The 27,792-nt window shown below is 34.2% G+C and overlaps 2 protein-coding genes across 4 annotated transcripts in view; one reads left to right on the top strand and one right to left on the bottom strand.

The window, feature by feature from the left end:
* The window catches only part of LOC136835510 (exportin-4-like), a 37,340-nt gene extending 19,910 nt beyond the window's left edge, over positions 1-17,430 (top strand). The window contains 7 exon segments of the mRNA XM_067099101.1: positions 934-1,114; positions 3,054-3,229; positions 3,921-4,076; positions 4,913-5,128; positions 8,742-8,894; positions 10,126-10,218; positions 14,480-17,430. Of these exon segments, the coding sequence (XP_066955202.1) occupies positions 934-1,114; positions 3,054-3,229; positions 3,921-4,076; positions 4,913-5,128; positions 8,742-8,894; positions 10,126-10,218; positions 14,480-14,674 (1,170 nt within the window). The 3' untranslated portion in view covers positions 14,675-17,430.
* Positions 17,431-25,292: 7,862 nt separating this feature from the next.
* Pink1 (PTEN-induced putative kinase 1) overlaps positions 25,293-27,792 on the bottom strand; it is a 50,834-nt gene continuing 48,334 nt past the window's right edge. For all 3 annotated transcript variants that reach the window (XM_067099098.1, XM_067099100.1, XM_067099099.1), the window contains one exon: positions 25,293-26,492. In XM_067099098.1, the coding sequence (XP_066955199.1) occupies positions 26,280-26,492 (213 nt within the window). In that variant the 3' untranslated portion in view covers positions 25,293-26,279. The remainder of the gene's footprint in view (positions 26,493-27,792) is intronic.

The raw sequence follows: 27,792 nt of genomic DNA, 5'->3' as shown, positions 1-27,792 counted from the left end.
GAAATTGGAATGAAAGAGTGGAAAATGCAATATAAATGAAAGTGATTCAAAATACAGTTGAAGTTGCTAAAGGATCATTACACTGGTCTTGATGGGTATGTATTGTATTGGGTAATGATCACTTGCATTTATGAACTTATGCTGCAAGTCATGGTTTGTTTTAATGTCATAAGTGATGGGGAAGAGGGGGAATTGGAGAATCAAGTTGCTGTAGGGCTGTAAAAGGGAAGATCTTAGAAGTAGTAGAACATTACGTTACCCAGTGGTTACTAGACTGGGAAGCAGGTATCAAGAGGAAATTCAAAGAAGTTGCTAGATTACTGGAAATTAAAATATTAAATTAGAACAGGGAGCAAAACCTTGTATGTATTTTTCTTTGCTGCAGAAACTTAGATATTAGAACAGAAAATGTAGAATTTGAAAAACTTTTACTGAAGAATGCTAGGATTTATGGCCAGTGAACTGGGAAGAGCCAGTTACAGATGAGGAAGTTGCAAAAAAGATATTTTGTCCAATTACTATAAATGGATCGATATAATAAAAATTTAGTGTCTTTTGATTGGCAATTATCTAGCATCTCACTTACCAAGAATAGAAGTATCTTGTTCAGGTGATGGTAAGAGATGAGGAACAGTAAGCCAGAAAAGCAGCAGATACATAAGTACCAGGGCCAAGACCTGTAGGGAGGTCCTGGATATTATGGAAAAATGGCATAGATGGACACCCAGATTGGATGAGAATTTTGGCTGTAAGTGTATAAAACAAGACATGGAGAAAACTCAGTTCCTGCCCAACCCATTAATTGAAAAAGCCATCATAGAATGAAGGTGATGATGTAGGATCGAAGGGATATTTTTTTATTACTTCATGAACAGGTGATGCTTAACCTGGGAATAAAAAGGTACTACTGTTTTCATTTCTATTCCTTTCCAGGGTTTGGTTATGTGTGCAGCTGCATTAGGGGAATCTGAAGCTCGTACTCAATTTTGGACTCATGTTTTAGACCCTCCAGTTACCTCATTTAAGCAACTTGTCTCAGCAGAGTCCTTTGCAAAACAGTACCAACAAGAGGAAATGAAGAAGCAGGTTCTGTATCATATTGATAATTTTATAGGTAAGTGAATAATTCCAGTATTTGAGACCTACCATAAATTCAGCTGATTATAGTTGTTTCAGGATGTGATTGAGAAAGCTTAATCTGTTGTTTAACATTGCCAATGAAGTTGGAAGGAAGTTATGTCTTATGTGTAGGATATCAGAATTGAAGGAAGTTTTTGGGGGGGTGGATTACTACTGCATATTTTAACTTGAAACAAGTTTTTTAAGTGATGGAAGCAGTTAGTTCAAATTTAGTGTCTTCCTGCCTTGGAAGTCAAATGTAAATGTGTGCGTGTACTCCAAAAGTTACATTGATCAATATGAATTCCACCTAATGTATGTATCTACCAAATTGCAGCAATGCCTGTTTTACCAATCTTGAGATATTCTGGTAACCCAACAAAGGGAATTTAGTTTATTGACTTCATCTGTGGCACTCTCAAATAAAAGACTTGTCAGTTTCATTTTCATCAGTATTAGAGGAGTTGAATCTTTCATTAACTAAGAAACCAATTTTAGACTTGTAGCATTTGGTAGAGGTGAAAACTGAAGCAAGGCATAGTTGAGTAAGATGGAATAACAATAATAATAATAATTAGTTAATTAATTAATAACAATAATAATAAAGAAAAATTGGTAACGGAAAGGCACTGTTGATCTCAGAATTTAAGTTGGAACAAATGAAAATTAGGACTGGAAATAGCAGCAAGCAGTAGTATCTTGGATTAATTCAAGTTGATACACCTGAAAGGAAGTTTTAGAAGTAAGATTGGAAAATTATAATTATGCCGCAAATCCTATAAATTGTAGTTTCCTGGTAGATGTTTCCAGGAATCTTCTGTTGCAGCTATCAAGGTTTAATGACAACCACTCCCATGCTAGTGTTGAAGGTTGCTTTTGCACCCAGGTCATTCTCGGTATTCATCCAGGCAGCAGTAGTCAAACTTCCTAGGCAGAGTGTTCTGAGAGAAGGATTGTCCAGGGATTGTGACTTACTGAGATCTTCATTCTTGGCACTAGGCAAACCTTCTCCAATCGAGACCGTTTTTATCGTCATAGCTATGCCTCCAGCAGTCAGAAGATACGCTGAGGTCAGACTTCTTGATGGATGTAGCAGTAACTCTTCTGCCAATTTCTTCAATGAAAATTCCTATCTGGTAGTCTTGCAAGAAAGGCTTACTCCTTAGCAAATATGCATCTTGAGCAACTTCTCTTATTCCACTAGCCATCTTGTTTTCGTGTCATATCTTCTTTGGGGATAGCAGCCCTGCCTACCACCTCAAAAGGAGGCATTCACTTTAGCCCAAGATCTCCTTGTCCATTGGTGACTTCTTTCAGTAGATTGAAATGCTCACACCAGGCTGTGGCCAAAACACCCACCCGTGCTTTCTCGGACACTCACGACCTCCAGGTTGAAAGGGCCACTCATCTTCATTGCTAAGACCCACACACCAGCGAGAATTCTCCTGACACCTTCCAGCAGCTCTTACCATCTGCTTCTACCAGGCATATGTGGATGGGGAGGCACTGATGACCCCTTTTATGGGGAAAGAGATGACATTCCCAGCTGTCTCCAGCAAGAGGTGCGAGTAGATGAGGTTGCTGTCTACCACGGACATTTTCTCAGCCAGTGGAGTACCCCAAAGAGATGAAAGAACTGGGCTAAAGACAGGAGCAGTCATGTGGGCCATGGAGGATGTCTTGAGGTTTCATATATGACTTGCCTTTTTGGAGACAGTGGTAACATCAAGAGGTGTTAACCCTTGGAAAGGTTGCTGGGTTTATGTGAAAAAGTCAATTTTTTGTCAATTTTAAATGTTTATCACATGAAACATCTTCATATCAGTGTTTGTAATCATTTAATGGAATAACACTGTATATTTATGCTGTAATGCTGTTAACTTAAAGCTCTTAAAAAATGCTTTTCTCATCTTATTATATTTTGTAAATTCCAGGTGCTGTTCAAGGATGTCTCATGCCTACTGCACAGTGTCTTTTTACTCGTTTGGTTGGTGTTCTGAATGACAGTGTTCGACTGCTGGATTTGTATCATAACTATCCTACTGTTGTAGAAACAGTTTTGGAACTGTTTGTTGAGTGTGGGAGGCGGATGTTGTGTTATCTTACGCCGGTAAGTGATTTATTCCTGCTTGATATGATAAAAGTTTGAATTTTTGATATGTGAAGAGTTGTGAATAGGTAGAATTTGTTAAGGACATTCATTGACTTCTTACAGCTGTATTCAGTATTACTGGCTTCAGTCAGAACGTAAACACTCTTGCTCTATCTTTATAAGAATATCAGTGCTTTACATTATGTTCAAAGTTTGTTTATAAGTTTGGGAATGGTTTCCACAAGTTGTAAATGTTTTCCTTTCTTGTGATCCCCATAAATGGTAGTGCTGCCAGTGCACCTCACGTGTTGCATTGTAGGCATTACTGAAGGGTGTTTGCAGTGTCCCATTGGCTTTTAGCTCTATCCAATTTTTAGCCTTTTACCCCATTCCCACTTCCTTTCTTGTTGTTACTTCTGAGTGCAATTGTGAAGTTTGGTTTTCATTTCCTTTATTTTCTGGATCTGTTAATTTCATTGTAATATGTGCTGAGTGGTTGAAAGAATCCCAGTGCTTGATTTGACAGCCTAAATTTCATAAATCGTAAATCTTTCTTGTTATGAACGTTTTGCTGATCAAACATTATGAAATTGTGAGCTGTTTTATCTTATTTGTAATTCTTTTTTTCCTTTATTTAAACTTTTACTAGTAAATTAAAACCAAAAAGTCAGAGTCTGAGTATGTGGTAAATTTTTTTTTTTTTTTTCAGAGTGCCAGTAAACAGCTGTATGAGGCATCTGTGCAGTTAGTTGGAACATATGCAAAGCACAACATTGGTCGGCGAACTGTAGAAGCTCGAGGAGAGGAAGACCAATGGAGAGATTTACAGTTGCTAATGGAATTATTAACATCACTTCTTTCCAAAGTAAGTCAACATCAGAATGGCTCTCGTCACTTGTCTGATGAACTCTGATAACTATTTTCAGTAATCTTACGACTGATCACTGTTTATTTTACACCTTTTAGTAGTTATTTACCATAAGCAACACCATAAGCAAACTGTACCACATCCCAGTGCTTTAATTCATACAAATAGACAGGTCACAAGTTAAAATTGTGTTTGGAGCTTTCTCCTTTGCCACCTGAAAGTTCAAATTTTGCTCTGTGCACCTATTCTGCTAGTAAGAACTTTTGCAAAGAACAGAAGAGCACGAAGAAGAACCTGTTCCATTAGCCCCTTTCCTGATTATTCAGTGTTCTTAAAATATGACTACTTAATTCTGTCTTACCGATTTAACTCATTCTTTGATACATTCTCATTTTTTAAATTTCTTCTCCCCCATAGGAAAAGTTTAGTATGTATTTTTGTCAATAGATGGCGGTGTGCATTGCTTCCATTGTGAACTTCCAATGTCAGAGAAAGTACTAAATTTTGAATGTTGCATGAATCCAAATTTTACTTTCTTCTTTTTACCTTTCTAACATACAAAATAATTCTTTGTAATACTGCATGATTTAAAGATACAGTGAAAATACTATAATCAGTGACTGCTGAGTTAACAGAGGAATGTAAACATCAACAAAAATTATGCACTACATATTAAAAACCAACTTACAAACAATTCAAGATATGAACAGCCGTCTGAAACATAACTTGTTCATAAGTTGGGTAGTGATGGTAAAGGGTTAGTACTTATGTTGAATGGCAAGAAAACATTCTTTGCATTGCATTGATTTAATGATTAAATTTATATTTTCCAGGATTTTATAGACTTGGCTCCCACTGGACATGGTGAAGATCATGAAGTTGTAGCAGCAGCTGATGTGTGTTTGTTTGGTCTTAACATCATTATGCCCCTCATGTCACATGAACTTTTAAGATTACCAACATTATGCTCTCAGTACTTCAAAATGGTCACATTTATTGCTGAGATATACCCAAGTAAAGTGTGCCAGTTACCTGAAGATCTTATGAAGGTAAGATATTTCTCCAAGTGCCATGCAAATTCAGTTATGAGGATTAGAAGTAAGGAAAAATTAATGTTTACCCAAAAGGAATCTTTTATGTAGCCTTGCATCTTTTTTTTTTTTTACTTTTTTTTAATATTGTAACATGACCTCATGATATTAGTCCTGTGCTTTTGTCCTCTTAATGCTTACTTTTTATGAAATTTATTTAGAACTGCACAGCATGTTTAAAACATTGTTATTATATAACCTTAAAGACTCATGGCCTTACTTGTAGGTGTGGATCTTTTGAGAAACTATCTAGGTCAACTGCTCTTAACTTGGCCCTGTGGAATTGCTCTAAACTAAATTAAATAGGGCTCTCTTAGCACTTTCCCACTCCATTAGGCCCTATGTGGTTGCTACAACTAAACTAACGATAACTTTCTTACCTGTTTCTCACTCCATTCTTCTCTTCAGCAGCCATCCAAACTGAATTTTTGTTAAAAAAAAAAACTGTTTGAGGCTTTGAATGTGTAATTAATCAACCACATATAGAACTATAGTGTTCTGAAAAAAAAAATGCCAGAAGAACACAAGATGAAGACCCAACTTTACTTCATATGGCTTCTTCTCAGTGAGTAAAAAAAAGTCAAAGATCTGCGCAGTTAAAACAGAAAGAAAGTGTTGCCAATAATAGATAACTGCCAAAAGAAAATAAGTATCACATGGAAAACACTTCAATCTATCTGATGGAGAAATACTTGATTTTATGAAAATGTCAGAATTACACAGTTATGAAGACAGCAGAAATGCAGTTATGAATTCCCAACAAAAAATCATTTGAGAACATACAAAACTTCGAAATATACAGCATTCTAAGCAAGAAAAATAATAAATTAAGCACGAAAATATTCATATCTTATTGGAATATTAAATATTAAGTATATTGAATTTATTGCACAAAACTTGCCATAATAAAACAACTCATGCTGAGTACTCCAACTTTATACTCGATAGCTAAACCCCCCGAGTAGAATAATGTGTAAAATGTGGACGCAAAAGAAATGCCATAATTATCTTGGGTGTGCCTACAGGAAATTAGGAAATTAGATGGAATTGTGGAATACCAGATTATATCAGCTGCGGTCAAAGCCATCACTCATGGTTGAATGAATGTTTCAGTTTTTATTTCACATATATATAGCACCACATTCTAGATCTTCAGATGTCCCAAACACTGCAGACTTCATGTGTGACATAAAACAGAAGAGCAGTAGGACACCGCAGATTTTTCACTAGGATTGCACATAGCAATCACTAAATCATTACATTTTGAAATCATTCGATCCTTTGCTTATCTTTCCTTCTTTCACCTTGGTCATTTCCATAGAATTAGTAATAGCACTTTAGCAAGTGGAAATTATTTGCATGTTACAAGATCCTTTTGGCCGTTTGTTAAGAAGTTACTGTACTTTGAAATACCTGTTACTTATTTTTTTTTTTAAAGAACACTGCCTTTTTGTACAAGTTAACAATGATTTCATTGCTTTTCTTCTGTATTTTCAGTTTTGATGTTTCATCCTTTGTAATGTATTTGTTATGATTCTTATCAGAAATTTTTAAAATAAGTATCAAATTGTTCATTAGTCATTTCGACATCTGCTTGTCTTGATAATGTATACAGTATTGAGGGGGGAAATAGTCATTTTGACTTAAGTCAGTCTGTCTTGATAATGCCTATGGTGTTGTTGGAGGGAGGGGAGGGATATTAGTAATATTGACATCAGTCTGTCTTGATAATGCCTGTGGTGTTGAGGGTGGGGAAATATTAGTAATTTTGACTTCAGTCTGTCTTGATAATGCCTGCGGTGTTGAGTGGGGGAGAAAATATTAGTAATTTTGACTTTGGAATTGGTAGTGGCAGTTGGAGTTGGTAGTTGCAGTAAAAAAATGGTGTGTTGCCTTGAGTTTTGCATTCTTGGTTCAAGTGACTACAATACTGAATATATTAAGTCTTTGTGTTCATCCAAAATTTTATTATTGGTAAAAAAGATAAAAGATTTTTTATAACAAGATAAAATATCTTACATATTGTATTATGTTATATAATTATATTTCAAGTTTTACATTTGTATTGATTTAGAATGTAAACTTTCTAATAGATCTTTGAATTGCTATTTGTATGGACTGAGCTGCATAGGCTAACATTACCTAAACACAAAGTGATTTTGACAGAAATCATCTGTTTTAGGTAAAAAGTATTTTTTTTTTTTTTTCATAATTTTTTATTAGTTTATACCTGATGGTAGTGTATAACTGTTCTTCCCTAATGAATTATACACATACAATACATCAGCTATCTAAGCCTAGCTAAGATAGCCTTGGGTATGAAACCAGACACTGAGCACACACAAGTTGGTCCAAGTAAATGGCAAGGTTAGGCTAAGGTTTACGATAGGCTACCTTAGGGTGCAGTAGTAGAACATTAACCATATCCACTTCAATCTTTTTCACCACCCATTTGGATCTATTATTATGGATTAGTTTGAGATGACCATTTTAGTCCTGTGGTGGTAGTACTATTAATTCACCTCACTTTATCCCTCTTTTCTTTATGCAATATGGCATTTTTTACAACATAAACTTCTGATATTGCTTCTGCATCAGCAGATGAATTAAGTTCTGTCTCTTACTATATTAGTTGCTCCCAGAAGAACCTTGAGGGAGTATAGGTCTTGTAACCCATGACATATCCTGTCTGGTCAGGAGTGGATGATGGTCATGTCTCTCAGAGGCTATATTGATAAAGCTATTACAGAGTTAGTTTTGTTCATCACAATTCCTTTCTCAAGCATACTTCCATGTGATTTATTAAGATACAATTTCCAGTGCTTAAGATCAGTTCCAAAAGTGCCTTCAGTTGAACCCTAATGTATCATAAGTAATGTGTTGTCATAACACTATTGTAATCTTTTAAAAGAAAATTAATTTCCATTGAATGCTAGCTCCCACTTCCCAGTCTAGCTATTTCTCACAGTTCATTGATCAAATGTCACAAATAATGACTTCTGGGTGCTTGGGACTGGAGGATCTGCCCAAGTAGGGACCTGGTGCTTGGGACTGGAGGCCAAGCAGGGACCTTATTACCAGCTACCTTTTTTTTTTTCTTCCTGAAGTACACTTATTGGCAGATTCTTGATATTGGGTTTTGTATGAGAACATAATTTTGTCAGTGTTAAATAAATTTTGAATGGCTTTCAGTGGCATGTTTGTTGCATTATAGTGTCAGGAGTCTGAGCATTTTCTGATGATCCAGTTATTTAAATGTTTTAAGGTACTGTAAATTGTTTAGTAAGGTATGGTATTTATAAAAACAACAGGTTGCCCACGAGGTAAGATTTGTTACTACTGCGGTCTAGGTAAATTAAGAATTAATAATAATAATAATTGTGGTGCAGTTGAGTTTGGAGGTTTTAGGATACTGTTCTGGAAAAATTATGATTAACAGCATGCGCAGAATTTTCTAATTGCTGAAAGATGTTAGGTACAGTACACATAATGTTCATGTCAGTTCTTATTTGTAACTCATGTATACAGTACACTATAATAATTCTGATACTTTTATTTTTTATTATTTCAGAACTTGCTAGCATCAATAGAATTGGGATTGACTAGTTTTGGACCTGATGTTGGTACCCTCTCCTTTGATTTCTTGGTTGTCCTTGGATCTTACATTCACAAAAATTGCAACATGGAATTTCCTGTACGGCAAGGTTTAAGGCCATTCTTGAAGGTAAGAAAATATTTTCCTACATTATGGTTAGAGTTTCACATAAAACATCAATAAAAGATTTGATGGAACTTGATTATTTGCAGTATTGTGCAATGAATTTAACTTTGGGTCAGTATGCATATATTGAACAATTATTTGGTGAATTATTTCTACAAAAGCTTTGTGAGTGGTTGTAGTTTCCACTTATGTCAGAATTTTGTTGCCAGTTTATCGTTTTAATGTTCATTATTAAAAGGGCAAACTTTTTTTGAAAAAAATGGTGCAAAAATTTTATTTTGATAGTGTAACCTCGACGCAAACAAGTTTTAGCTCGTGCGTTGAGTACCAAGAAAATGATAAGTACTGAGACAGTTTTTTCTCTTAAAAATGTGTCCAGTACTAAATTCGATGAGTACCAAGGTAATACTGTATCTAGAATAATAGTAAAAAAGTGGCTTCAGATTATTTTTTATCATAGTTTATTGCAATAAACTACACTAAAGCTTGGTCCATTTTTTCTCATTTTTCAGTTGCTATATGATAATGTAAATTATTGTACTATACTTTTGTTACATTCAGTGAATAATAAAATTATGGGAAAATGTAAGAAACTACATCTTCACAGTACCTAACTTGAAACTGGTGAAGCTGCAAAACAAATCTCAACAATGCCAGATCATCTTGAATTAATTTTGTTATACAATTGTGCACACTGCATTCTTTATGCTATACAGTATGTTACTGTGTAGTATTTCACAAGTATACCTTAAAATAGAACCATTACTACTATTTTTTTTTCCATGTAGGAGATAAAAAGCAACAAAAAACTTGTAAAAACTGCTTGTCAAAGCATGGCATGTTTTCTGATCTCAGAGTTTATATGGTATAGAGTATTGTGCATATATGTACAAACAGACAATAAACAAAAGTTACAAGAATGAAATGCAATTTATCTAAACACTTTGCACCATTGCTGTACACAACTGTGACTATTGGAACTATGAAGTAAAATGTTGCCATATATTCTTGAGTAAATACTGTTTATACTGTTTATTATTTCCTTTAAATGCACATATAAATGTATGCACAGAAATCAGAATACCTGGGGTGATTGGTATTGCCAGAAAAAGATGTGGTCCACATTTGGACCATCCAATAGTTGAGTCTTGGATTTAAAGTGGTTACAGTGATCCCTGTTGGAGTTTAAATATTAAGCTTCTAGTTATAGCTTTCTGCTCTTATCTTCCAACAGCTTGTTCTCGATCTGATCCTGTCCCAACAAATCAATTCAGATCTTCTGCAGGCAGCATCAGCAGCCTTGTACACATTAATTTGCTGTTTCCAGGTAAGGTCATAAGTAAAATATATATGAAAGTTTATTACATTTTATTTACAGTTTGCTGATTTGAGAATTGTTTCATTGTTAATCTTAAACTAGTGCTACTGTTGTTTTCATTTTAGATTAAAATATGTATTCAGTAGAAGGTTATGCTACAGATCATCATCAAGTTGATCCAGTTTAAGTGTTGTTAATTACAGTATTGTGTGAAATTCACTTTTGTACAAACTTGGTAATCACAATTAGCTTTTACTTTATGGGAAATGGTCACAGCCACACTAACTTAACAAGAGTTGAATTAAGAAAAGCCATACCATTCTGTCTTGTTCCTCTTTGCCAACCTCCTTCTGGAGGAGAGGGGACCAGAAAGACTATGAATAATGGAGTGTTTTCGAATCCGACACACGTGATTCGTTGCACGTATGTATTAATTACAAGCGGACACAGATGTGGCATTGCATGTACATGTGTACATCTGTGTCACACGGCATGCACTTATAATTCTCCTCGGAGAACATAGTTTTGGAGGGCATTTGGAAACTGCAGCGACGTCGTTGCCAACACAGATGTGATTCGTTGCACGTACGTATAATCCTTCCAAACAGACACAGACGTGTCAATGCACTTATGTGTACGTCTGTGGTACACTGACAGGCATTGAACACAGCAACCTGGCATTGTTCCCGAAAGAACTGCCAGGGAAGAGAAGGCTCTACTTCCACTGCAAATCCAAAGGCGAAGAAACCCTGGCATCCGTGTGAGAACTAGTTGGGGGGGTGAAGTAGCTCTTGCGGCTATGACACACAGCTACAAAGAACTCAGTCCTGAAAGGAGGAGCAACATGGTATTCCTTCGAAGCAAGCAACAGATGTGTCATGTTGTACAGACGTGTTAAGCCAAGCATGGCTGCTCATCCTTCCTGGCTGATGAAGACAACCTAGCTATACTAATAGGAGACACAAATGACAAAGAGATGACATGACTTTTGCTGCAAATCCAACGATGAAAGGCACCCAGGAACTGTTCCCAAGGAAGATATCCGACTGTGGAAGGAACTTCCCTGACAGGGTAAGAGACACGAAGGGATGAAATCTTGTCCAATCTAAGAAAAGGCAAAGTTGTTAGAAACTCAAAAGGATCTACCAGTTGGAACAACATATGACGACGAATACTGTTTTGGGGGTTTCTTCATCGTCACAGGAACGAGCAAGGTCGGCTGATGCCTCCTCTCTCATCCGATTGCCCGAAACCCGTTGCCACCAATACCTTGTTCTACAATTATATATGTTTTTTACCGATTTCCAGCTGGCGCTAGAAGATTTTATCCTCATGTTAAGACTGTAGGTTTGTTAGCTATGAAAAATACAAATTAGTTAAAAATTTGTTATTTAATGTAAAAAATAAAAATGGGGATTAGCCTGAATCACAATTTATGTAGAAGGACAAAGCAAATGAGGCTCTGGGAAGAATGGTTGGTTCCTATGCAGGAAATCCAGTCACCAGTGACCTTAGGGATGCAGGTAGCTTTATAAGTAGTGGATGTGGTGGTACAAGCACCTGAGGCATAAGGGCAAGTACTTCAGAAAAACCTCATTTCTGTGTATGCTAAAGAGGAGGGCAATTAGTTGTTTGAGCCATGGTTTCATCCAAAATTTCCAAGCCTGTTACACTGCCCAAACGATCAATTGTACAAGGCACAAGAGGAACTGAATGGAAGGTACCCCATAATGCAGCTCCATTAATTCCTGGGCAAAAGGTCCACTTATTAAAGTGTTTGTATCTGGTTTCTCAAAAAAATAAAAAAGACAACATTGGCTGCAAGGAGACCAAAGAAAAACAAGATTTAGGACCAAATCAAGGAGGGCTGAGAGAAAAAAAAAGCCACATACAAGGAGCACTTGATGAAGGATGGGCGGGCAGTCAACATAAATGAGTAGGAGAGGAATCACGTGAGACATGTTAGAAGAGGAAACAAACAGGGACCACCACAATTCATGGTAACAGGTGTCAAAGAAAGCTGAATAGAAGTGGTAGAAGAACAATGAGATTACAAGGACTGAATAGACTCGGGGAGGCATTGTGAGGCACATCAATACTGAAGAGGTTGAGTGAGTTTTATTCCAAGACATGAGGAACTGAACCAAACAAAAAAAGATACCCCACCCCATGATGCAGCTCCATGAACCAGGATAAAGCCCAGAATGAAGATTAAGGCCACCTCCATGGGTAATAATTAGGACACCAGTGCAGCAGAGTGCACTAAAGTATGTCAGAATTAAAAAATTATACCATGTCACCGTACCAAGCAGTGGCAGGCGTAAAAAAAACAAAAGGACATGGGCAGCTGAGCACCAAGGATCAGTTGAGAACAAATTGGTACATGAGCAAGGCTGAGTACACATATAGATGAGTGCATGCAAGTAATCAAGAAGCAGAACAATCATTAATGCCCATTGGGCTTAAGGACTTGTGAAGATGGAAGCAGGAGAAGTGGCAGACATTGAAAATCCAGTTATGGGGCCTCAAAACACATCAAAGAAGCAGTAATTACGGTCACTAGCTGCTAGACCGTAGATGGAGCAGGAGGAGTGCCCAGTTGCAAAGTTCCAGAGAGCAAAGAGAGAGAAGAGGTAACCTGGATGCCAAGCGTGTCTTGACAGAATGCCTACTGGCTTGAAAGGGAAAAAACTATGTTGAAAGGTGAAATGCATCCAGTAGTTTCAAGGTTGTTCAGTTTGGAGATTGATTGCTGGCCTAATATGTTATGGAGTAAACACATTGCCACTGTAAGAAACCAGAAAATCCTTCCCTGCCTTCCTACCAATGACAAGAAGATTCTAAGGAGGCAACATGTGAATGAAGGGTCAAGACTTGAAAGACAAAGATTACACCACTCCACTTCTGAAGAGCAAGAGGCCAGAAGTACCAAACATGAGGGTGCATGCAAAGGGAACCCAAAAGAAATTGAATCTTTTCTGCTAAATGAAACCATTGATGTGTGATTAAGGTAACATTATTCCCCGAAGGTTAGCACAAATGAGGGGAAAGTAAAAGCCAAAGTACTGTTTACAAGGCAACCATTCCTGTCAACTTTGCAAATTAAAATACACTGAGTGATGCAACTCTTATTTAAAGACTAAGCATTGGCAAGAATTACTACACAGCAACAAACATGAATGTTTGTGTGCCCCTTAGTGACATGCTGGATTGCATGCTTTGTGAAAATAATTTTTTTGTTAATTTTAACTTCGTTGTTTGTTGTTAAAATACACCCAAAATCAATTTCAGAAAAGCAGTGACATTCTTACAAGAATTTTTTCTGACTTTCCGGTAATTTACAAAGAATTTTTTTACATATATGAGAAAGGAGTGCATGTTGATAGTGAAAAATGGTAAACAACAAGGTTGACTGACAGAAAACAGTTGAAAACCTCTCATTTGTTGGTTGTCTGTACAAATAGGAAGATGTGCATATTCTGAATGGCTCAGTAACAGTGAAGTATGAGATAAGTTGATGGAAAACAAGGGAAATAAAAAAAAAAGTTGTTTGTTAAAATGCATCCAAAATCAATAAAAAATACAATAACACTCAAAAGCATTATTTCTGTACAAATATATGTGTAAATGCTAGGGGTTGAGGATTTTGGGGAGGAAGATCGTCCGCTGGTGAAAGACAGTGACTGGCTGTTTCGGGAGATATACTGTAAACTTATATTTCCTGTATTTCATTGCCACTTTTCCAAAGAAGATAACAGAGTTTAGTTTATTTTATAAAATTATTTCTAATACAAAGACCAAATTGTCTTAATAAGAAAACTTTATTATCATTCTGTGCTATATGCTGTAAGCTAACTACAGTGCTGGACTGCACTTTATAACAAACTAAAGTTTAAGCTTTAGAACAGAACTAGTACTTCAGAATACTACTGAATGTAAATATGCACAATAAAATTACGTAAGAATGAAGTGAATGGCACAGCATGATAATAGAAAACTCTTGAATTTGGGAGCTTAGGACACTTTCAGTTCCAAAGGGTTCTCAAAGAGGTATGAGAAGTGTCATTTTATTGGACATTGGACTTTTGTTCATTCAAATATTTTCAAGTTAGTACAATAGGGACTGTATCAAGTAAAGGAAAGTGTGTGCTAACAAATCATACTATGAAGTTTGGGTAGTCACATACCACGCAGATCTTAGGTTAGTAATTTTATACCAGTATTGATATATAGACAGGCATATAGTTACATGAATTACTTGTTGTTGCAGGTTGAATATCAAGAACTAGTGCAGGCATTGCTTCAGAGTCAGACAGATCAAACAATTGGTCAACGATTAGCTGAGTCATTTACTCAGCTGACCACCAATGTTGAATTATCTGCTGATCGAATCAACCGCATCAAGTTCAGAGATAATTTTGAAAAGTTTATTGCAAATGTCAGAGGGTTCTTACTTGTGAAGTAACGCTATTATTGAATGCACTGCACATGAATCCCATTTTGTACATAATCTCACAACTTCATTGGTCAGTCATCAAAGCCCATGACTTATTGTAAGTTTGTCATTTCTTTTATTTATATGTATGAGATGTGAATCTCAATTTTAAGCATTTACATTCAGAGCTGTGAAGGTAGTTCAAGTAACCTTTTTCTCTTAGTGAACATGTAGTATATGTAAATTTTTTTATTTTGATAGAATCCACACTTGGTTTTCATGCAGGTCATGTTTCAGACGTGTTTCAATTAATTCATATGGTAGCTAGAGTATGAGCCTTACTGTATTTAATTTAAGGTTGTTTGTGGTGTTGAGAAGTATTTTAAGAGTACAGTAGTTAATCACATTCAGAAAATTGCATATCTTGAAAACATGAAAAATTTTAAGTTAAATGTGTATACAAACCTCTTAATTTACCTTAGCTCAAGAAAGAAGTGAATGTTTCCGTCTAAATCAATATACTGAAGATATTTTTCTTACTAGGTGATTGGTAGCTACTGGTACTTGACTTTGTTTTCACTGTTCCTCGGCCTCGATACTGTATTCCTTACAGTTTTCTTGGTATGACTTTTGAGTGTTTTAAGCTATATCAATCTTTGGGTACCCAAAATGTTAATATACGTACACAGTTATATTACTTTTAGCTGTAGTTAAAGTATGCTGTTAGATAACACTCAGATGGTATCTGATTGAAGAGAAGACACAAAATAGTTATACTTATTTTATATGTGCTTGTGCAAGTGCTCTATTTGTTCATATAATTGAATTGTTGATATCCTAAGTTCATTCTTGCCAAAGGTAGGTGGTAATAATGCCATTAAAATTAATTGTGATGTCAGTCAGGTAGTTGAATACTGCACCTACCTAAATTGTTGAAGTGTGAATAACTTTATCATATAAAAATTGAGAGGTTCATTTGGTTTACAATATGTAATATTTTCTTCTGCATATGGCACTCAGAGGTAATATAACTTTTTTCTGAGTATTTGAATTCAGCCCCATATTTGTATATTTCCGGTCATATTAATAGAAAAATTTGTTAAATAGTATACAAGGCCACTGATCAAATATATCAAGATTACTCTCTTGAAAATACTCCAAGTTGATTGGCACTAATACATTATTTGGAATATCAGTAAAGTGTACCATGATCAGCTTAAATGTATCCAGTGGAAGGGATACATTTGAAAAAACATTAAATGAATACTGTTCGTTGTTTAAGATTTTTGCTAGCGTGTGTGGCTTATGCTCGTTTTTCGTTGTTTGTAGTGCTTGAATATTAACATCCATGCATAACAAAAAAGTTTTGCAAATGTTTGTGCTCATTTGTTTTAAGTTTTGCTAAAGTAAAAGATAGATAAGGCTTTTTTCAATGGATATTTTGGGTGCTTCAGTTTTTTGGGAAATAATGTCTAAGGTAAGTTGTGCTAAAGTTTATTCTTGTTCAACAAATCATAATGTCAAGGAAAATAGAAATAAACTAATAAGAATAGTTAAGGGTCGAATACAGTAGTTCAGATTCATATTAATGTTAAAAGTACTAAGTATGTATGTAGATAATTTTTCCCATATATGACATTACTTTTCATCTTTGTATATAATAACTAGAAAGAACTTGTAGTGTCTGCATAATACATATGCATAGTTACTGGCGTGAACTGATCATGCTGGCTTACAAAATTGTTGTCAATTTTGCATTTGTACTTAGAAGTATATAAAGCTTAGCATTTCTATACACTGAGGTTGAATTACTTTGTTGCTTAGTAATGTTTGAATCTATGTTATATTAGTAAAAGACCATTGTGTATGTATTTCAAAGTTTAAGTTTCTTTAATTTTTTCACTTGTAAGTTGGACATGTAGGGGACTATTAGTATTTTCTAAACCAAAATTGAGAATATTGAAAACATGTTGATGTACATTCCCAGTGTGCATTGCAATCCAAAAATTCATGGGGCTTCTCTTCACTACAAACTGATGCATGTTATTAAAGGACACCTGCTTTAATTTAGCAAAGTAAGTTGTTATGGTACCAGTATTTTTATTTACATAAATGTAAGGCTCATTTATATAATGATTACTGTACAGTTTATATGGCATTGTAAACAAATGAACTGGAGATCTTAAAGCTGTTGAAGTGTCCATGATTGGAAGAGAATAGTGCTAAAAGTTATACAGGAAATTTGTTCACATTTACACAGCCTCCAAAGGAAATCAAGGTGAAGAAGGCAGGTGGGGAGAAATTTCAAAAACTCATAAGCTTAGGAAGTTCAGCCCATAATTATGAGACCACTCCCTCTTAGTCCAAAGAAAGATACAAAGTTTTGAGAATTAAACATTTTGTTAGGTAAAGGGTTTAATTGTGTTCCAGTTAATTCCTGATGCTGTTTGAATGCTATTTACGTCTGAGTTAAAAAGTGTTATTTCTTTACGGAAGACTTTCACATTGCCTGGACAGTGATGTTGCTTTTTATTTTGTGTTTCTGAGTAGGATTTTTACAGTGATAATGATTCTTAGAAAATACAATGTAGCCCATAATTTTTGTTGTATTGGTAGCATTATTTTTAAATAGTTTTAGAAATAACCCATAAAAATTGGAATTATGGAACTGGATCATATTTTAATTTATGTATTATTTTGAAGTTGACTTGGGCAACTACAGAAACTCCTATCTCCCCAATGATTAGAGCCGAGTAAAAATGCCAACATATGACATTATCCAAAAAGTAGTCATGTAAAATGATAAAAAAAGGGAATTTTACATTATTGGCAGTAGAGAGCACAGTTAAGCTGTAATTAAGCAAATGTAACAACCAAAGAAAAATAAGTGTAGATCAAATTGAGTTTCAACAATCGGTTGCTGAAAAGTAAGAGAGTGGTAGAAGTTGGCTTAGACCTTGTGTGATTGTTATAATCTATATGCTGTAAATCTTGGATGCAGTTGTTACATGATACAAGGAAAAGTTAATTTGTCACTTAACCCCACACTGTATGTAGACCTCATATTTTCTGGGAAGGTACTTTTCCTTTTTACACTTTGTTCTGTGGGCTCTTTGAGTAACTCGCCTGAAAGAATTGGTAAGGGTCACTTTTTTTTATTTCCCTTGAAACTTACAGTCTTAATGTGGAGTTGATTAATTATCAAAACCATTAATTATTCTGTAATAGAAGGAAAATGTCTCATGATTTTTTTTTTTAGCAACTCTTCCAAACATGTGCACTTTATTGCTTAGGTCTTGATGAAAAGAAATTTAGCGTATAGGTTTGGTTGCACCGAGTATCGAGTATACAGTTTAGTAGTAGTTAGTAACATTAATTGCCTGCAGTTCAAATTGTTTAGATCTTTGAAAGTGTATAACCTTTGTTATGGATTGACCATTCTGAGTGATAAGCCATGTTATTTGTAGTGGAAGTAGTACATGTGCTTCGTCCAGGGCATTGGCCCAAGTTAAAATGAGCTTATACCGTAGTAATTTTCTATCTTTTGTTACATAAGTGATATTTAGCACATATAACTTTAATTGAAGGGATAAGGCATTTTGAAGTGGGTATTTTAAGTGTTGGCAAAGAGTTTACCAACTACCTGCATGTCTCATAGTTAATTTTAATTTTTAGGTTTTTTTCTCAAGGTAACAGTTTTTCTACCTTGAAATCATGAAATATATTTCATTTCTTTCACTGTGCATATCTTTATATTTTGAACTAATTAATGGAATGCTGTTTATTGAAACGTATTTTGAGTTCCTGCAGAACTTGAATTCCGCCATTTAGCATCAATAGTAATAAAAGCTTTTGATATACATTCACATAACTTGTAAATAGTTGATATTACATATCTTGTCTTTATATACAAGGTAATACGTCTCTTTGTAATGCATTATGTAAAACCAGAATAGCTGTAAATATGATAGATTATGTATCAACATTTCATTGTAGTCTCAGTAACTTTCAATTCTACTACTACTACTACTACTACTACTACTACTACTACTACTACTACTACTTGAAATCCACTGTCTAAATTTTCATTCTTTTAAGGTGCATTTGCAATCTATTGGTTATTTAATATTTCTTGAAGTTTTATTGATGGTATGAGGATTGTGTAAATGTTTGATGTAGTATTCATTCAGCTCCTTCATCCAATTTTTTTTTTATTTATAAGAATGTCCTGCCAGTCTGAAGTATTTTTCCTGTAATATTTGGAATTTGGTTTTACAAGTCATGCTTTTTTTGTTGTCATTCCATTTTGTATGTGGGAAATATTTCTGCTTACACCTAAAACATGGTAAGGTTTTGCCTTGTTTTGATAGGGCAAAAGTGGACCAGTTGTATGTTAGCTTAAACCAAACTGGCAGGAAAGAGTTTAAAGTTTGATATATGACTAAAATGTTTAAGTATTCTATGCTTGCAGCAGAACTTAGTAGCTTCTTAGGTATTTCTTTTCCATTTTTATATCTCACCACAAGGATACAGTCAAAGTCAGAACTGAAGGGCTTTTAGCAAATGCCCTTTTGGCTTCCTAAAGTTGCATAGTGGTAGGATTGCATGTGCAAGTAATTGTCAATACTTCAGTGCTGTTTGTCTTTTCAACATGAAACTTTCTTTTTTTCCGGTTCCAAAAATTGTATTTCTACATAACTGTCCACTATCTTCTTGCTGTTGTCTTTTTCAAGTGCACTGAATATATGTAATCTAATGGTCCTGTGCACCAAACTCTCGATAAATCAGCCAATCTGTTACAAGCGTCCGTCCATCATCTTTAAAACTGTTGGGTGTTTTGGTAGGTAATGTTTTACATTTCAAAAGGTGAACTTTGTATACATAGGGTGGCTAAATTATATTTGGCTTTAACCTTTTTTTAATAGTTTGTTTTGTATCATTATTAGTTTATTCTTTTCCTTTTGTATGCTAAATTACATCATACAATTTGTACTCTATAGTATCTAATAGATTGGTAATTGTTGCTTTTACTTAATAGCAATTCATATTTTTTGTCCCTTTGGCTGTCTATTATAAATGTAATATCTTTTTTTTAAGTTAGTTCACGTTTGGAAAGTGTTATCTTGTAACTGTTTAATTTGTAGTGGCATAGGAAAGAAAGACCATGATTTATGCTAGGCAAGTATTTTATAAATTTGGGTCATGATTAGAAATTGTAAACTGGGTAATGGGTAGCCATTTTTGTCTGCAAGTAAGACTACTCTTTATAAGAGGATTTAAAATTGCAGCATAAGTTTTTATGACCTCCTGTTCCAAAAGTTTATAAGCCAGAGGATTCCATCTTTTTTTCCACAAGGTTATGAAAATCAGGAATTTATAAAATTTGATATTGTTTCCAGTAAAAAGGTTAATAAGAGATATCCAAAGCAAAGGTTGCCTTTTTACTTTGGAAATGAGTTACATTATCAGTCTCAAAGTTTCATTAAAGCTCATTAGAAGTAATTTAAATTTTATGCTCTTAATTATTTTATCCTAATTTATGCAAGTTCACGTAATTTCATATTATGAATACTTAATAGACTTCATAGAGGAGGCTTTATCAAGGTGAATAGTTTTTAATCTTGCAGTTACTTAGGTTTCTATTCTTTCTTTTTCCATGTGGTAAAAATATTCAATAAATGAAGACACAGAGTAGATACAGTGTTCCTCATTTTTGGCCTTTCGGCCAATTTAATTCTTACTTACTAACAGGAATAACATTGGGTCTGTGGTGTGGTACATAGTCAAGGTTAATCTCTTATTCCACTAATAAGCACTTGATGATTGGCAGTGCTAAATCATTTAAGTTCAATATAACTATTTTCTCCGAATAAAAAACTTGTGTTTCCATTCAGTCTGTATGATTGCTTGGATAGTACATGTTTTTTGGTTATTGTATTGTCTTCTTCCATACAGCATTTAAATATCTTGAACTCTGTGTTGAAGTTTAAATGTGAGGTTAAATTTTTCTTGATCAGTCATATAACTGACTGCCAGTGACACCTGCCTTATTCTAGGTTTTTACTTTTGTTATTTCTTTTCTGTATTCTTACTCATAGACACACAAACCCTGAACTTGAGCCTTTTTCTGAGCAGTCATGTGTAGATTTCTATGCTTTGCCATTTTAGAGCCCAAACTTCTTGTATTCATACTTGGAAATAAAATAAGGATCAGCACATTATTTTCCTATATGCAGTTGTTAGAGAAAGTAGAGCACTGTAATGATTTTATTGTAAATAATTAGGCAAAAATGTATTGTCATGTAGATGGATCACTTATGATGTACATTGCATTTGAAGTGGGGTATAGAAATTTTCTCAAGTTGTAGGCTCTTTAGCTTTTTTTTTTCTGTATAAACAGGTTTCTTAAAGAGAAATTGGATATGAAGTCATGTATATATGGGGACAAAACCCATGAACAGTATAGTGTATTGTACTGTTGTCCTGATATTAACATTTTTTATGATTCAGAGAATTTTTTGCAAGAAATATAGACTAAAAAAATTTAGCTTATCAGTCTATCCATTGCACAACTTGACTATGTTAATGTTTGTTAGAATATATATAAGGTTTTGTCTTACAATGTGCTTGTTTTATTTGTGATCTGTGTTTTTTTTTATTGTCATGTTTATGATTTTGAGTTAAACATTTATTTTTATATATTTCCAATATGTAGTCCTGCACGGAAGATGAAGCAGCATTATGCAGTTATTTTGCCGAATAGTATTACCATAATTTGTGTTAATTGTAGATCTTGGTAACTTTCCTGTTGATTAATGCAGGTTAAGTGTGTTCATGTAGAAAGTCCTGGTAAGCTCAATGTATTAACTCTGTCACTAGCTTTCTTTTTGAATAATTTGAAGTAAAAGGTGCACAATGCTGATGATATACATGGAAATAAGGAGAAAAAGCTTGCTGATGCAAGATGAATAAAGTTTTCAGTGTGTGGTTTGGGTGCTTTGTCATTGTAGATGCTGTAGTGTAAAACAGCCAAGGGTCCATTTTCTTTCATTATATTATGAATATCTCTTGAATATGTTGGAAATGCTTCCAGTACTACTATGGCAGGACTAGTTCATAATGGTAACTATAGTTTTCTGTACACAGTAGGAAGAAAAGATTGAACAGAGCCGTTGTCTCTAACCGAATGGCTGTAGTAAGTGCTATCTCTTTGGCATAAATGTTGGTATAGAGCATATTCTATTTACAGTGCCACACTCTTGTCTTGTCCTTCATATTTCAAGCCACAGATAGAATCAAGTTATGAAACTGATAATTCATTTTTAAAATATTTTGGAATATGCATAAGGTAAGGTATAAAATGGTTTACAGGATGCTACTCAAGTATTTTCCACGTCAGATAATGAAAGTTCAAGGATAAACATTGTTATGGAAAAAATGGGATGTCTTTTGTATGTATTTTTATTTTATACAAGAGTAGAGCCTGGGATAAGGTAATATTTTTCAGTGAACATTTTGGAAAAGCAAGAAAATCATAATGGTCAAATTACATGGCAGTACTTAATTTGTTGACTAAAATTTCTGGCAAATTCACTTGGTACCATATCAGGTTCTATGCCAGCTATCTTAGTTGTTAGATAAAGACAGTGTGCTTCTTGTATGTTTGCAGGAAATGTTTCTCCTTGTAAGATCTGTATTTGGAAATAAGAATACCAGTATATTAATGTTGTTGCTATTAGTTAATAATGTTATTGCTCCTTACAAGGAGCTTATGAATTACTTTAACCAAATCATCAAATCAAAAGGTTGCTCTCATGATGCAGGTCCATTGTATTCTCTTATTAATTATGAACAAAAATTGGACCTAAATTGGGTTAATTCTTGCTTAGGTATTATGAAAGTTTGTTGCAGCATCTTTTTAAATCCTATATTCATTACTTTCTGTCTCTTACTTTCCATCCAATCTTGCCTGTGTTGTCAAGTACTTTGCAACCATTTGATTTACTGGTGTGCTTTTGGTGGAGTGACTTTCGGTCTTATTCTTCCAACTCCCCTAAGTACATATAGTTTTAATAAAAAGTAAAAAAACTCTATAAATTTAAAGAAATCTGAACCAGCATTTTATGTAAATATTACCCAGTAGGATATTACATATTGAACACAGGAGCTTGAGTACTGTAGTTCTTTACATAAAATATAACTACTCTCAACCTTTGTGTGTTTATGAAACCATTTTTTGATTGTAGCATCTGTTATATCATTTTGTTTATTAGCCTAGGGAAAGCACTGTAAAGAAGTTTATGCTGTAACATTTATGCTTTGTAGCTTTTTATCACTATGAATGGTGTTCTGAAAAGTTTTTGCGTGCTTTCATTACAGTCTCAAAGGATTAACCAATAGTGGGGATCAGAAAATCTAAATTGAATGTTTTCTCAGAAAATTTGGAACTATTGTTTGTATAGATTAATACCTGCAGATTGATAATGTGCAGTCTTGATTTAGGTTTAGTATGTCTGCATAGTCCAGCCATTCTGTAGGAAAATAGTTATTTTCAGATTTTTTAAGATTTCAAAGCCTGAATCAGAAGGTACTAGGTAGCAAATAGCATATACTTCTCATATTGCCTAAATGTACAAATTAAGGTGTTTACCTTGTTGATAAAGCTTTGCTTACTTGTATTGCTGAGCCAAAGAAATGAGGCAGTAGTTATCTTTGAAGGTACCACTAAAGATTTTAGTTTGTTAGTGTATTGTGATGCAAAAGTTCACTGATTGCTTTTACTTACAAAGTTTGTTGTATTGAGAAACATACTGTTTCCTTTTAATTTCTTAATTCATTATACCAGGTTGTGATTTGCTAATTAAACAGAATTTGCATCTTCATGGATCACTATTGCCTGAGTTTTTCATTCATTCCTGTGCTATTGATGTCATAGAAATATTTCTGTACGTTCATCCCAAAATACAGTAAATAGTAATGTGATGCATATCTTTGTGCACTCAACAAACTTGCTTGGCTATTATTGTATTTCATGTTTTTTCACTATGACCTCTAGTTCTAGTATATATATATTTTTTATGTCAAGATACAAAGACAAAAAATGGTTGAAGTCAGTGACTGTCTCTTGTAAGTATATGAGCTTTATCCAATAATTGTGTATATCAGAATTTAGGCATAAAAGTTTGTCAAAGTGTACAGGGGTTCGTGATTTTGATAATGACATATACAGTCCAGTTTTGTAAAACACTAGTACAGTGATTACCTACTTTTCTGAAATGGAATGTTTGTGATTTAAGCGGTAATATTTAAGATAAGTATGTTTTATTTTTTCTTTTATGTAGATTAAATGCTTTAATTGCTGTGCTCTTTACTCAGATGTGAATGAGTTTCAAACTATCCAAGTAAATTTGTTTACTTGCCTGAGAGCAATGGTTGCCCAAGTGTAACCAGGGGCTGTGATTTAACTGCTATAAAAGCAATATTGTGAATAAACTTGGCAATGTTGTGATTCACATTTCATTATTTTTATTCAACTCTTTTCGTTTTATTTTTCTCTACCAAGAGAAAGCAATCTTTCTTTAGAGGTGTGAAATGTGTACGGCATTTCCATCACTTTACATTGTTCTCTTTCCAATAAATGAATAAACTGAAATGTAATTTGAGCATTAGATTGTACCCATTATAATAGAGAAACCCAGTTCTTTAAAGCTTGAAAAGGCCCTTCGACAAAACCAGCTCTTGTACGTTTAATTTTGTCATCTCCGACCTGACTTAGCTGTTTAGGCACACTGTTGTTATTCAAGAATTGTGTGGGCTTGCAAGCAGAGTAAGGATGCAGACAAAGTTTATGCAAGCATGAAAGGTATACGTCTTCTTATTTTGATGAAACTGAGGGATTTGAATAATAGCTATCTTGAACTACTGTGAAGAGTTTAAGGTGTTGTGGTTATTACAATTACCTACATATCTGGTAAAAAGTGACCAATAGAAGCAGTTTATAAGTCCCTCATATATATGAGTTTGTTCTTTCCGATCTGGCTTCATGCAGTGTAAGGGTAATGTGTCCCTTTGAATAAGTAAGGTTTAATTTTGCTTGTTAAATTAGGAATTTACTACAGGGTTCACTCCAGCAGGTGTTGCCTCTTGAAGCACATTCCTTTAAATTATGATTACAGTGATGGTTTTTAAGCTAAGACACACTTAAGCCCATTATCATTCAAAGAAAGTGTATGTTAGCAATATTCACAAACTTAGTTTACACTGTTATTTCTTGTCTAAATATCTGCTCCAAACAGGTAAGGTAATGTTTTTGGAGCCATTCAGTTAATTTAATGTTTAAGGATTACCAGTAATTAAAAAAAACTCATAGTAGCATGAGTCTTGAAATGGAGAAACAAATTAACAGTTATATGTATATATATTTAAAGGTAAACTGTACAGAAGTTTTCTGTTAACTGTTCGATTCCCCTCTTCAATCTCTGAAAACGGGAATTGAATAGTTTCTGGAAAGCTTTCTGTACAGTTTTATCTTTAAATATATTTACATATACATAACTGGGGAACTGTTTCTTTAATACTGTAAAGTAATTTTAACCTGTATTTACTGTTTTTAAGTCAAAAAGTATTTTTTAGGAAGAGAGAAACTATCATAATATAAAAGTTTATTGATACAGTATATTACTACCGAAATATACATATATTTTATCACATTGTACATAAAGTATCCATCACAGGAGGGGTTTGAAAGGTGCAATTTACCGATTAAAAATTTCGTGCTCCAATTTTCCTTTATAAAGGTGTCCAATACTAGATATTCTTGTACTACTAGAACTTTTGCACCTTGCTTCAATTGTGACTTTCATAAGAAAGCATTTCAGTACTAAATACTAATACACTATAGTTTCACCTTTTCATATATATTTTTATATAAAAGCAAAACTGATACTTGCTTTTCAGTGTTCTAAATATATTGTTGGTCTTCAATTTGCGGATCAATTTCACATTGACCTGTTTGACATTAGTGTTTTTGGGTGTTTTATATATTTTTTTTTTACAAAAGAAGCAATCTAAAGGGAAAGGCACTTTTACAATTTAATCAATTATTTTTTAGTTAATCTCTCAAGCATTCTACTTACACTGCTTACAAGCTAGCTTAGCCAAGAGCGCTACTTCATCTACACTAAAGTAGGCTTTGCTGTAAAATGGTAAAGAAACTTTGTTTACATGAAGAACCTTATAAGCAACAAAACCTATAAAATAAAAATCAGATTACAGGGTTTGAGATTTTAAAGCAGGCAGAACATAAGAAAATGAAAATAATCCTAATGGGTTTACATTTCCACGGTTACATCTGGTAACCATGGAAATGAAAAATTTAGCAATCTGAGTAGAATCCTTTAAGGATTTTAGACTTCTTCAGTATCTGCACGCTGTAGTTTTGTGCTTACCTGATGACATCAGATACTATAACAATTACAATATCAATTTACTGTTTTTATAATGTTCCATACATGCTTTGTTTGCAATTTAGTGCTTATTAATCTATAGGCAAACTTAAGTTGCTATTAATTTGAAAAAAAGTATGCATTACATAAGTCTAAGAAAAAATATAATTATTTTCTACAGGTTTTGCCACTCAAAATGCTCTATTCCATTTAAGTGCCTGAATGATATCCATGTAGTGCACTCTTGACAGGAACGTTGATACTAGTTCATACTCCAATTGTCCTCCTTGCCTGTCATTACCTCTTTTCACTTCAGTATGTTTTTTCCCTCCTTTGTGCTGAGGACGTGAAAGCCGAGCTTCACAAAGAACCTTTGTTGCAAGACACAGAAGCCACTGCATTATCTGGAAAGTGTAAGAAATTAGATATTGTGCTAATCTTAACAAATAACATTACATGCCTTTGTCCCCATGCAAGAACTATATTTGCCAAATCTGATGCATTAAAATATACAAAAATGCAATACAGTGTAATTTACTGTACAGCTGTGCTCTAAGTCATGCTACATGGCTGCATAGGATTTCATTCAAAATTCACTTAACTAAAACCTAACATGCTGCACATTATTCTTTTATTTCAATGCGAAAACACAATTATTTTACAAAATAAGGCTATATGTTTCACAAGAGTAAAACCTGTCTGTATACCAAAACTGTAAGGAAATATTACATGTAGCCAAATTTTAGAAAAACTGTAATGGAACATTTCCAAAACTTTCATTCACTCGGCACCAAAGTGTTCGACAAAAAAATGTCTTTAACAAGCCTAGGTTCAAACGTTAAAATAAGAAAAATAAAAAAAAAATTTACCATAACATTATGGTATTGGCTTTTAATGCAAAACCATGAAGTTTTTACTCCTCAATACTGAAAATACTATAAATAAATACAAAAGTATTACTGTAGCTAAAACTCATCCACCGAAATCAGTGGGTGGGCATGGCCTGTGCCATAACCAATAGGGGGCCAGCTACATGAACCAGTTGGAACATAGGTCTACAGTGTGTCAGGACAAATCTTTAAAATATTTATTCTATATTTGTTATAGGAATATTTGTATTTTCATAAAAAGATAAAATTTGTTTGTTATACTTCTTAAGTACTTCAAAAATAATAGTTGACAAGCAAATATTCGCCTTAGAAAAGGGATTTTGACAAAGGAAAAATCTATTTCTGGGGGAAGACCTGTGTCACCCAGTGAAATGGTTCCATTTAGCACTCATCTCTAGGTATAAGTATTTTACATATACCAGAGAAAAAGCTATCTAGAATGCCAGGGTTACCACCCCGGATCAAACACCTATAATCGGTGTCGGTATACACTAGGGGTGAGCGAATTCCACTATCACAGGCCTTAGTCAATAGATCTCTATTCTCAAATTCCCAAATTGGGTGTGCCGTTTCAAAGCCGTAACCAAGGACACCCACCCGCTCACCCACTAAGCATCATCACGAGACCGCAACGTCATCCCACACCAAGGTTTTGTTCCTAGGCCTAGGTTCATTAAATTTCTTTACTTGTTAAAAACACATTACTCGTAACATTTACATCTCTGTACTAAAAATTTGTGGTGGCAAAGCATAAGAAGTTACCTGCATATTCTCGCACTTCAAGCTGGACATTTAAAAAATAACATTGTAAGTT

This window comes from Macrobrachium rosenbergii, chromosome 55 (assembly GCF_040412425.1).
Source record: "Macrobrachium rosenbergii isolate ZJJX-2024 chromosome 55, ASM4041242v1, whole genome shotgun sequence".
NCBI lineage: Eukaryota > Metazoa > Arthropoda > Malacostraca > Decapoda > Palaemonidae > Macrobrachium > Macrobrachium rosenbergii.
This window is presented reverse-complemented; position numbering and strand designations above follow the sequence as displayed.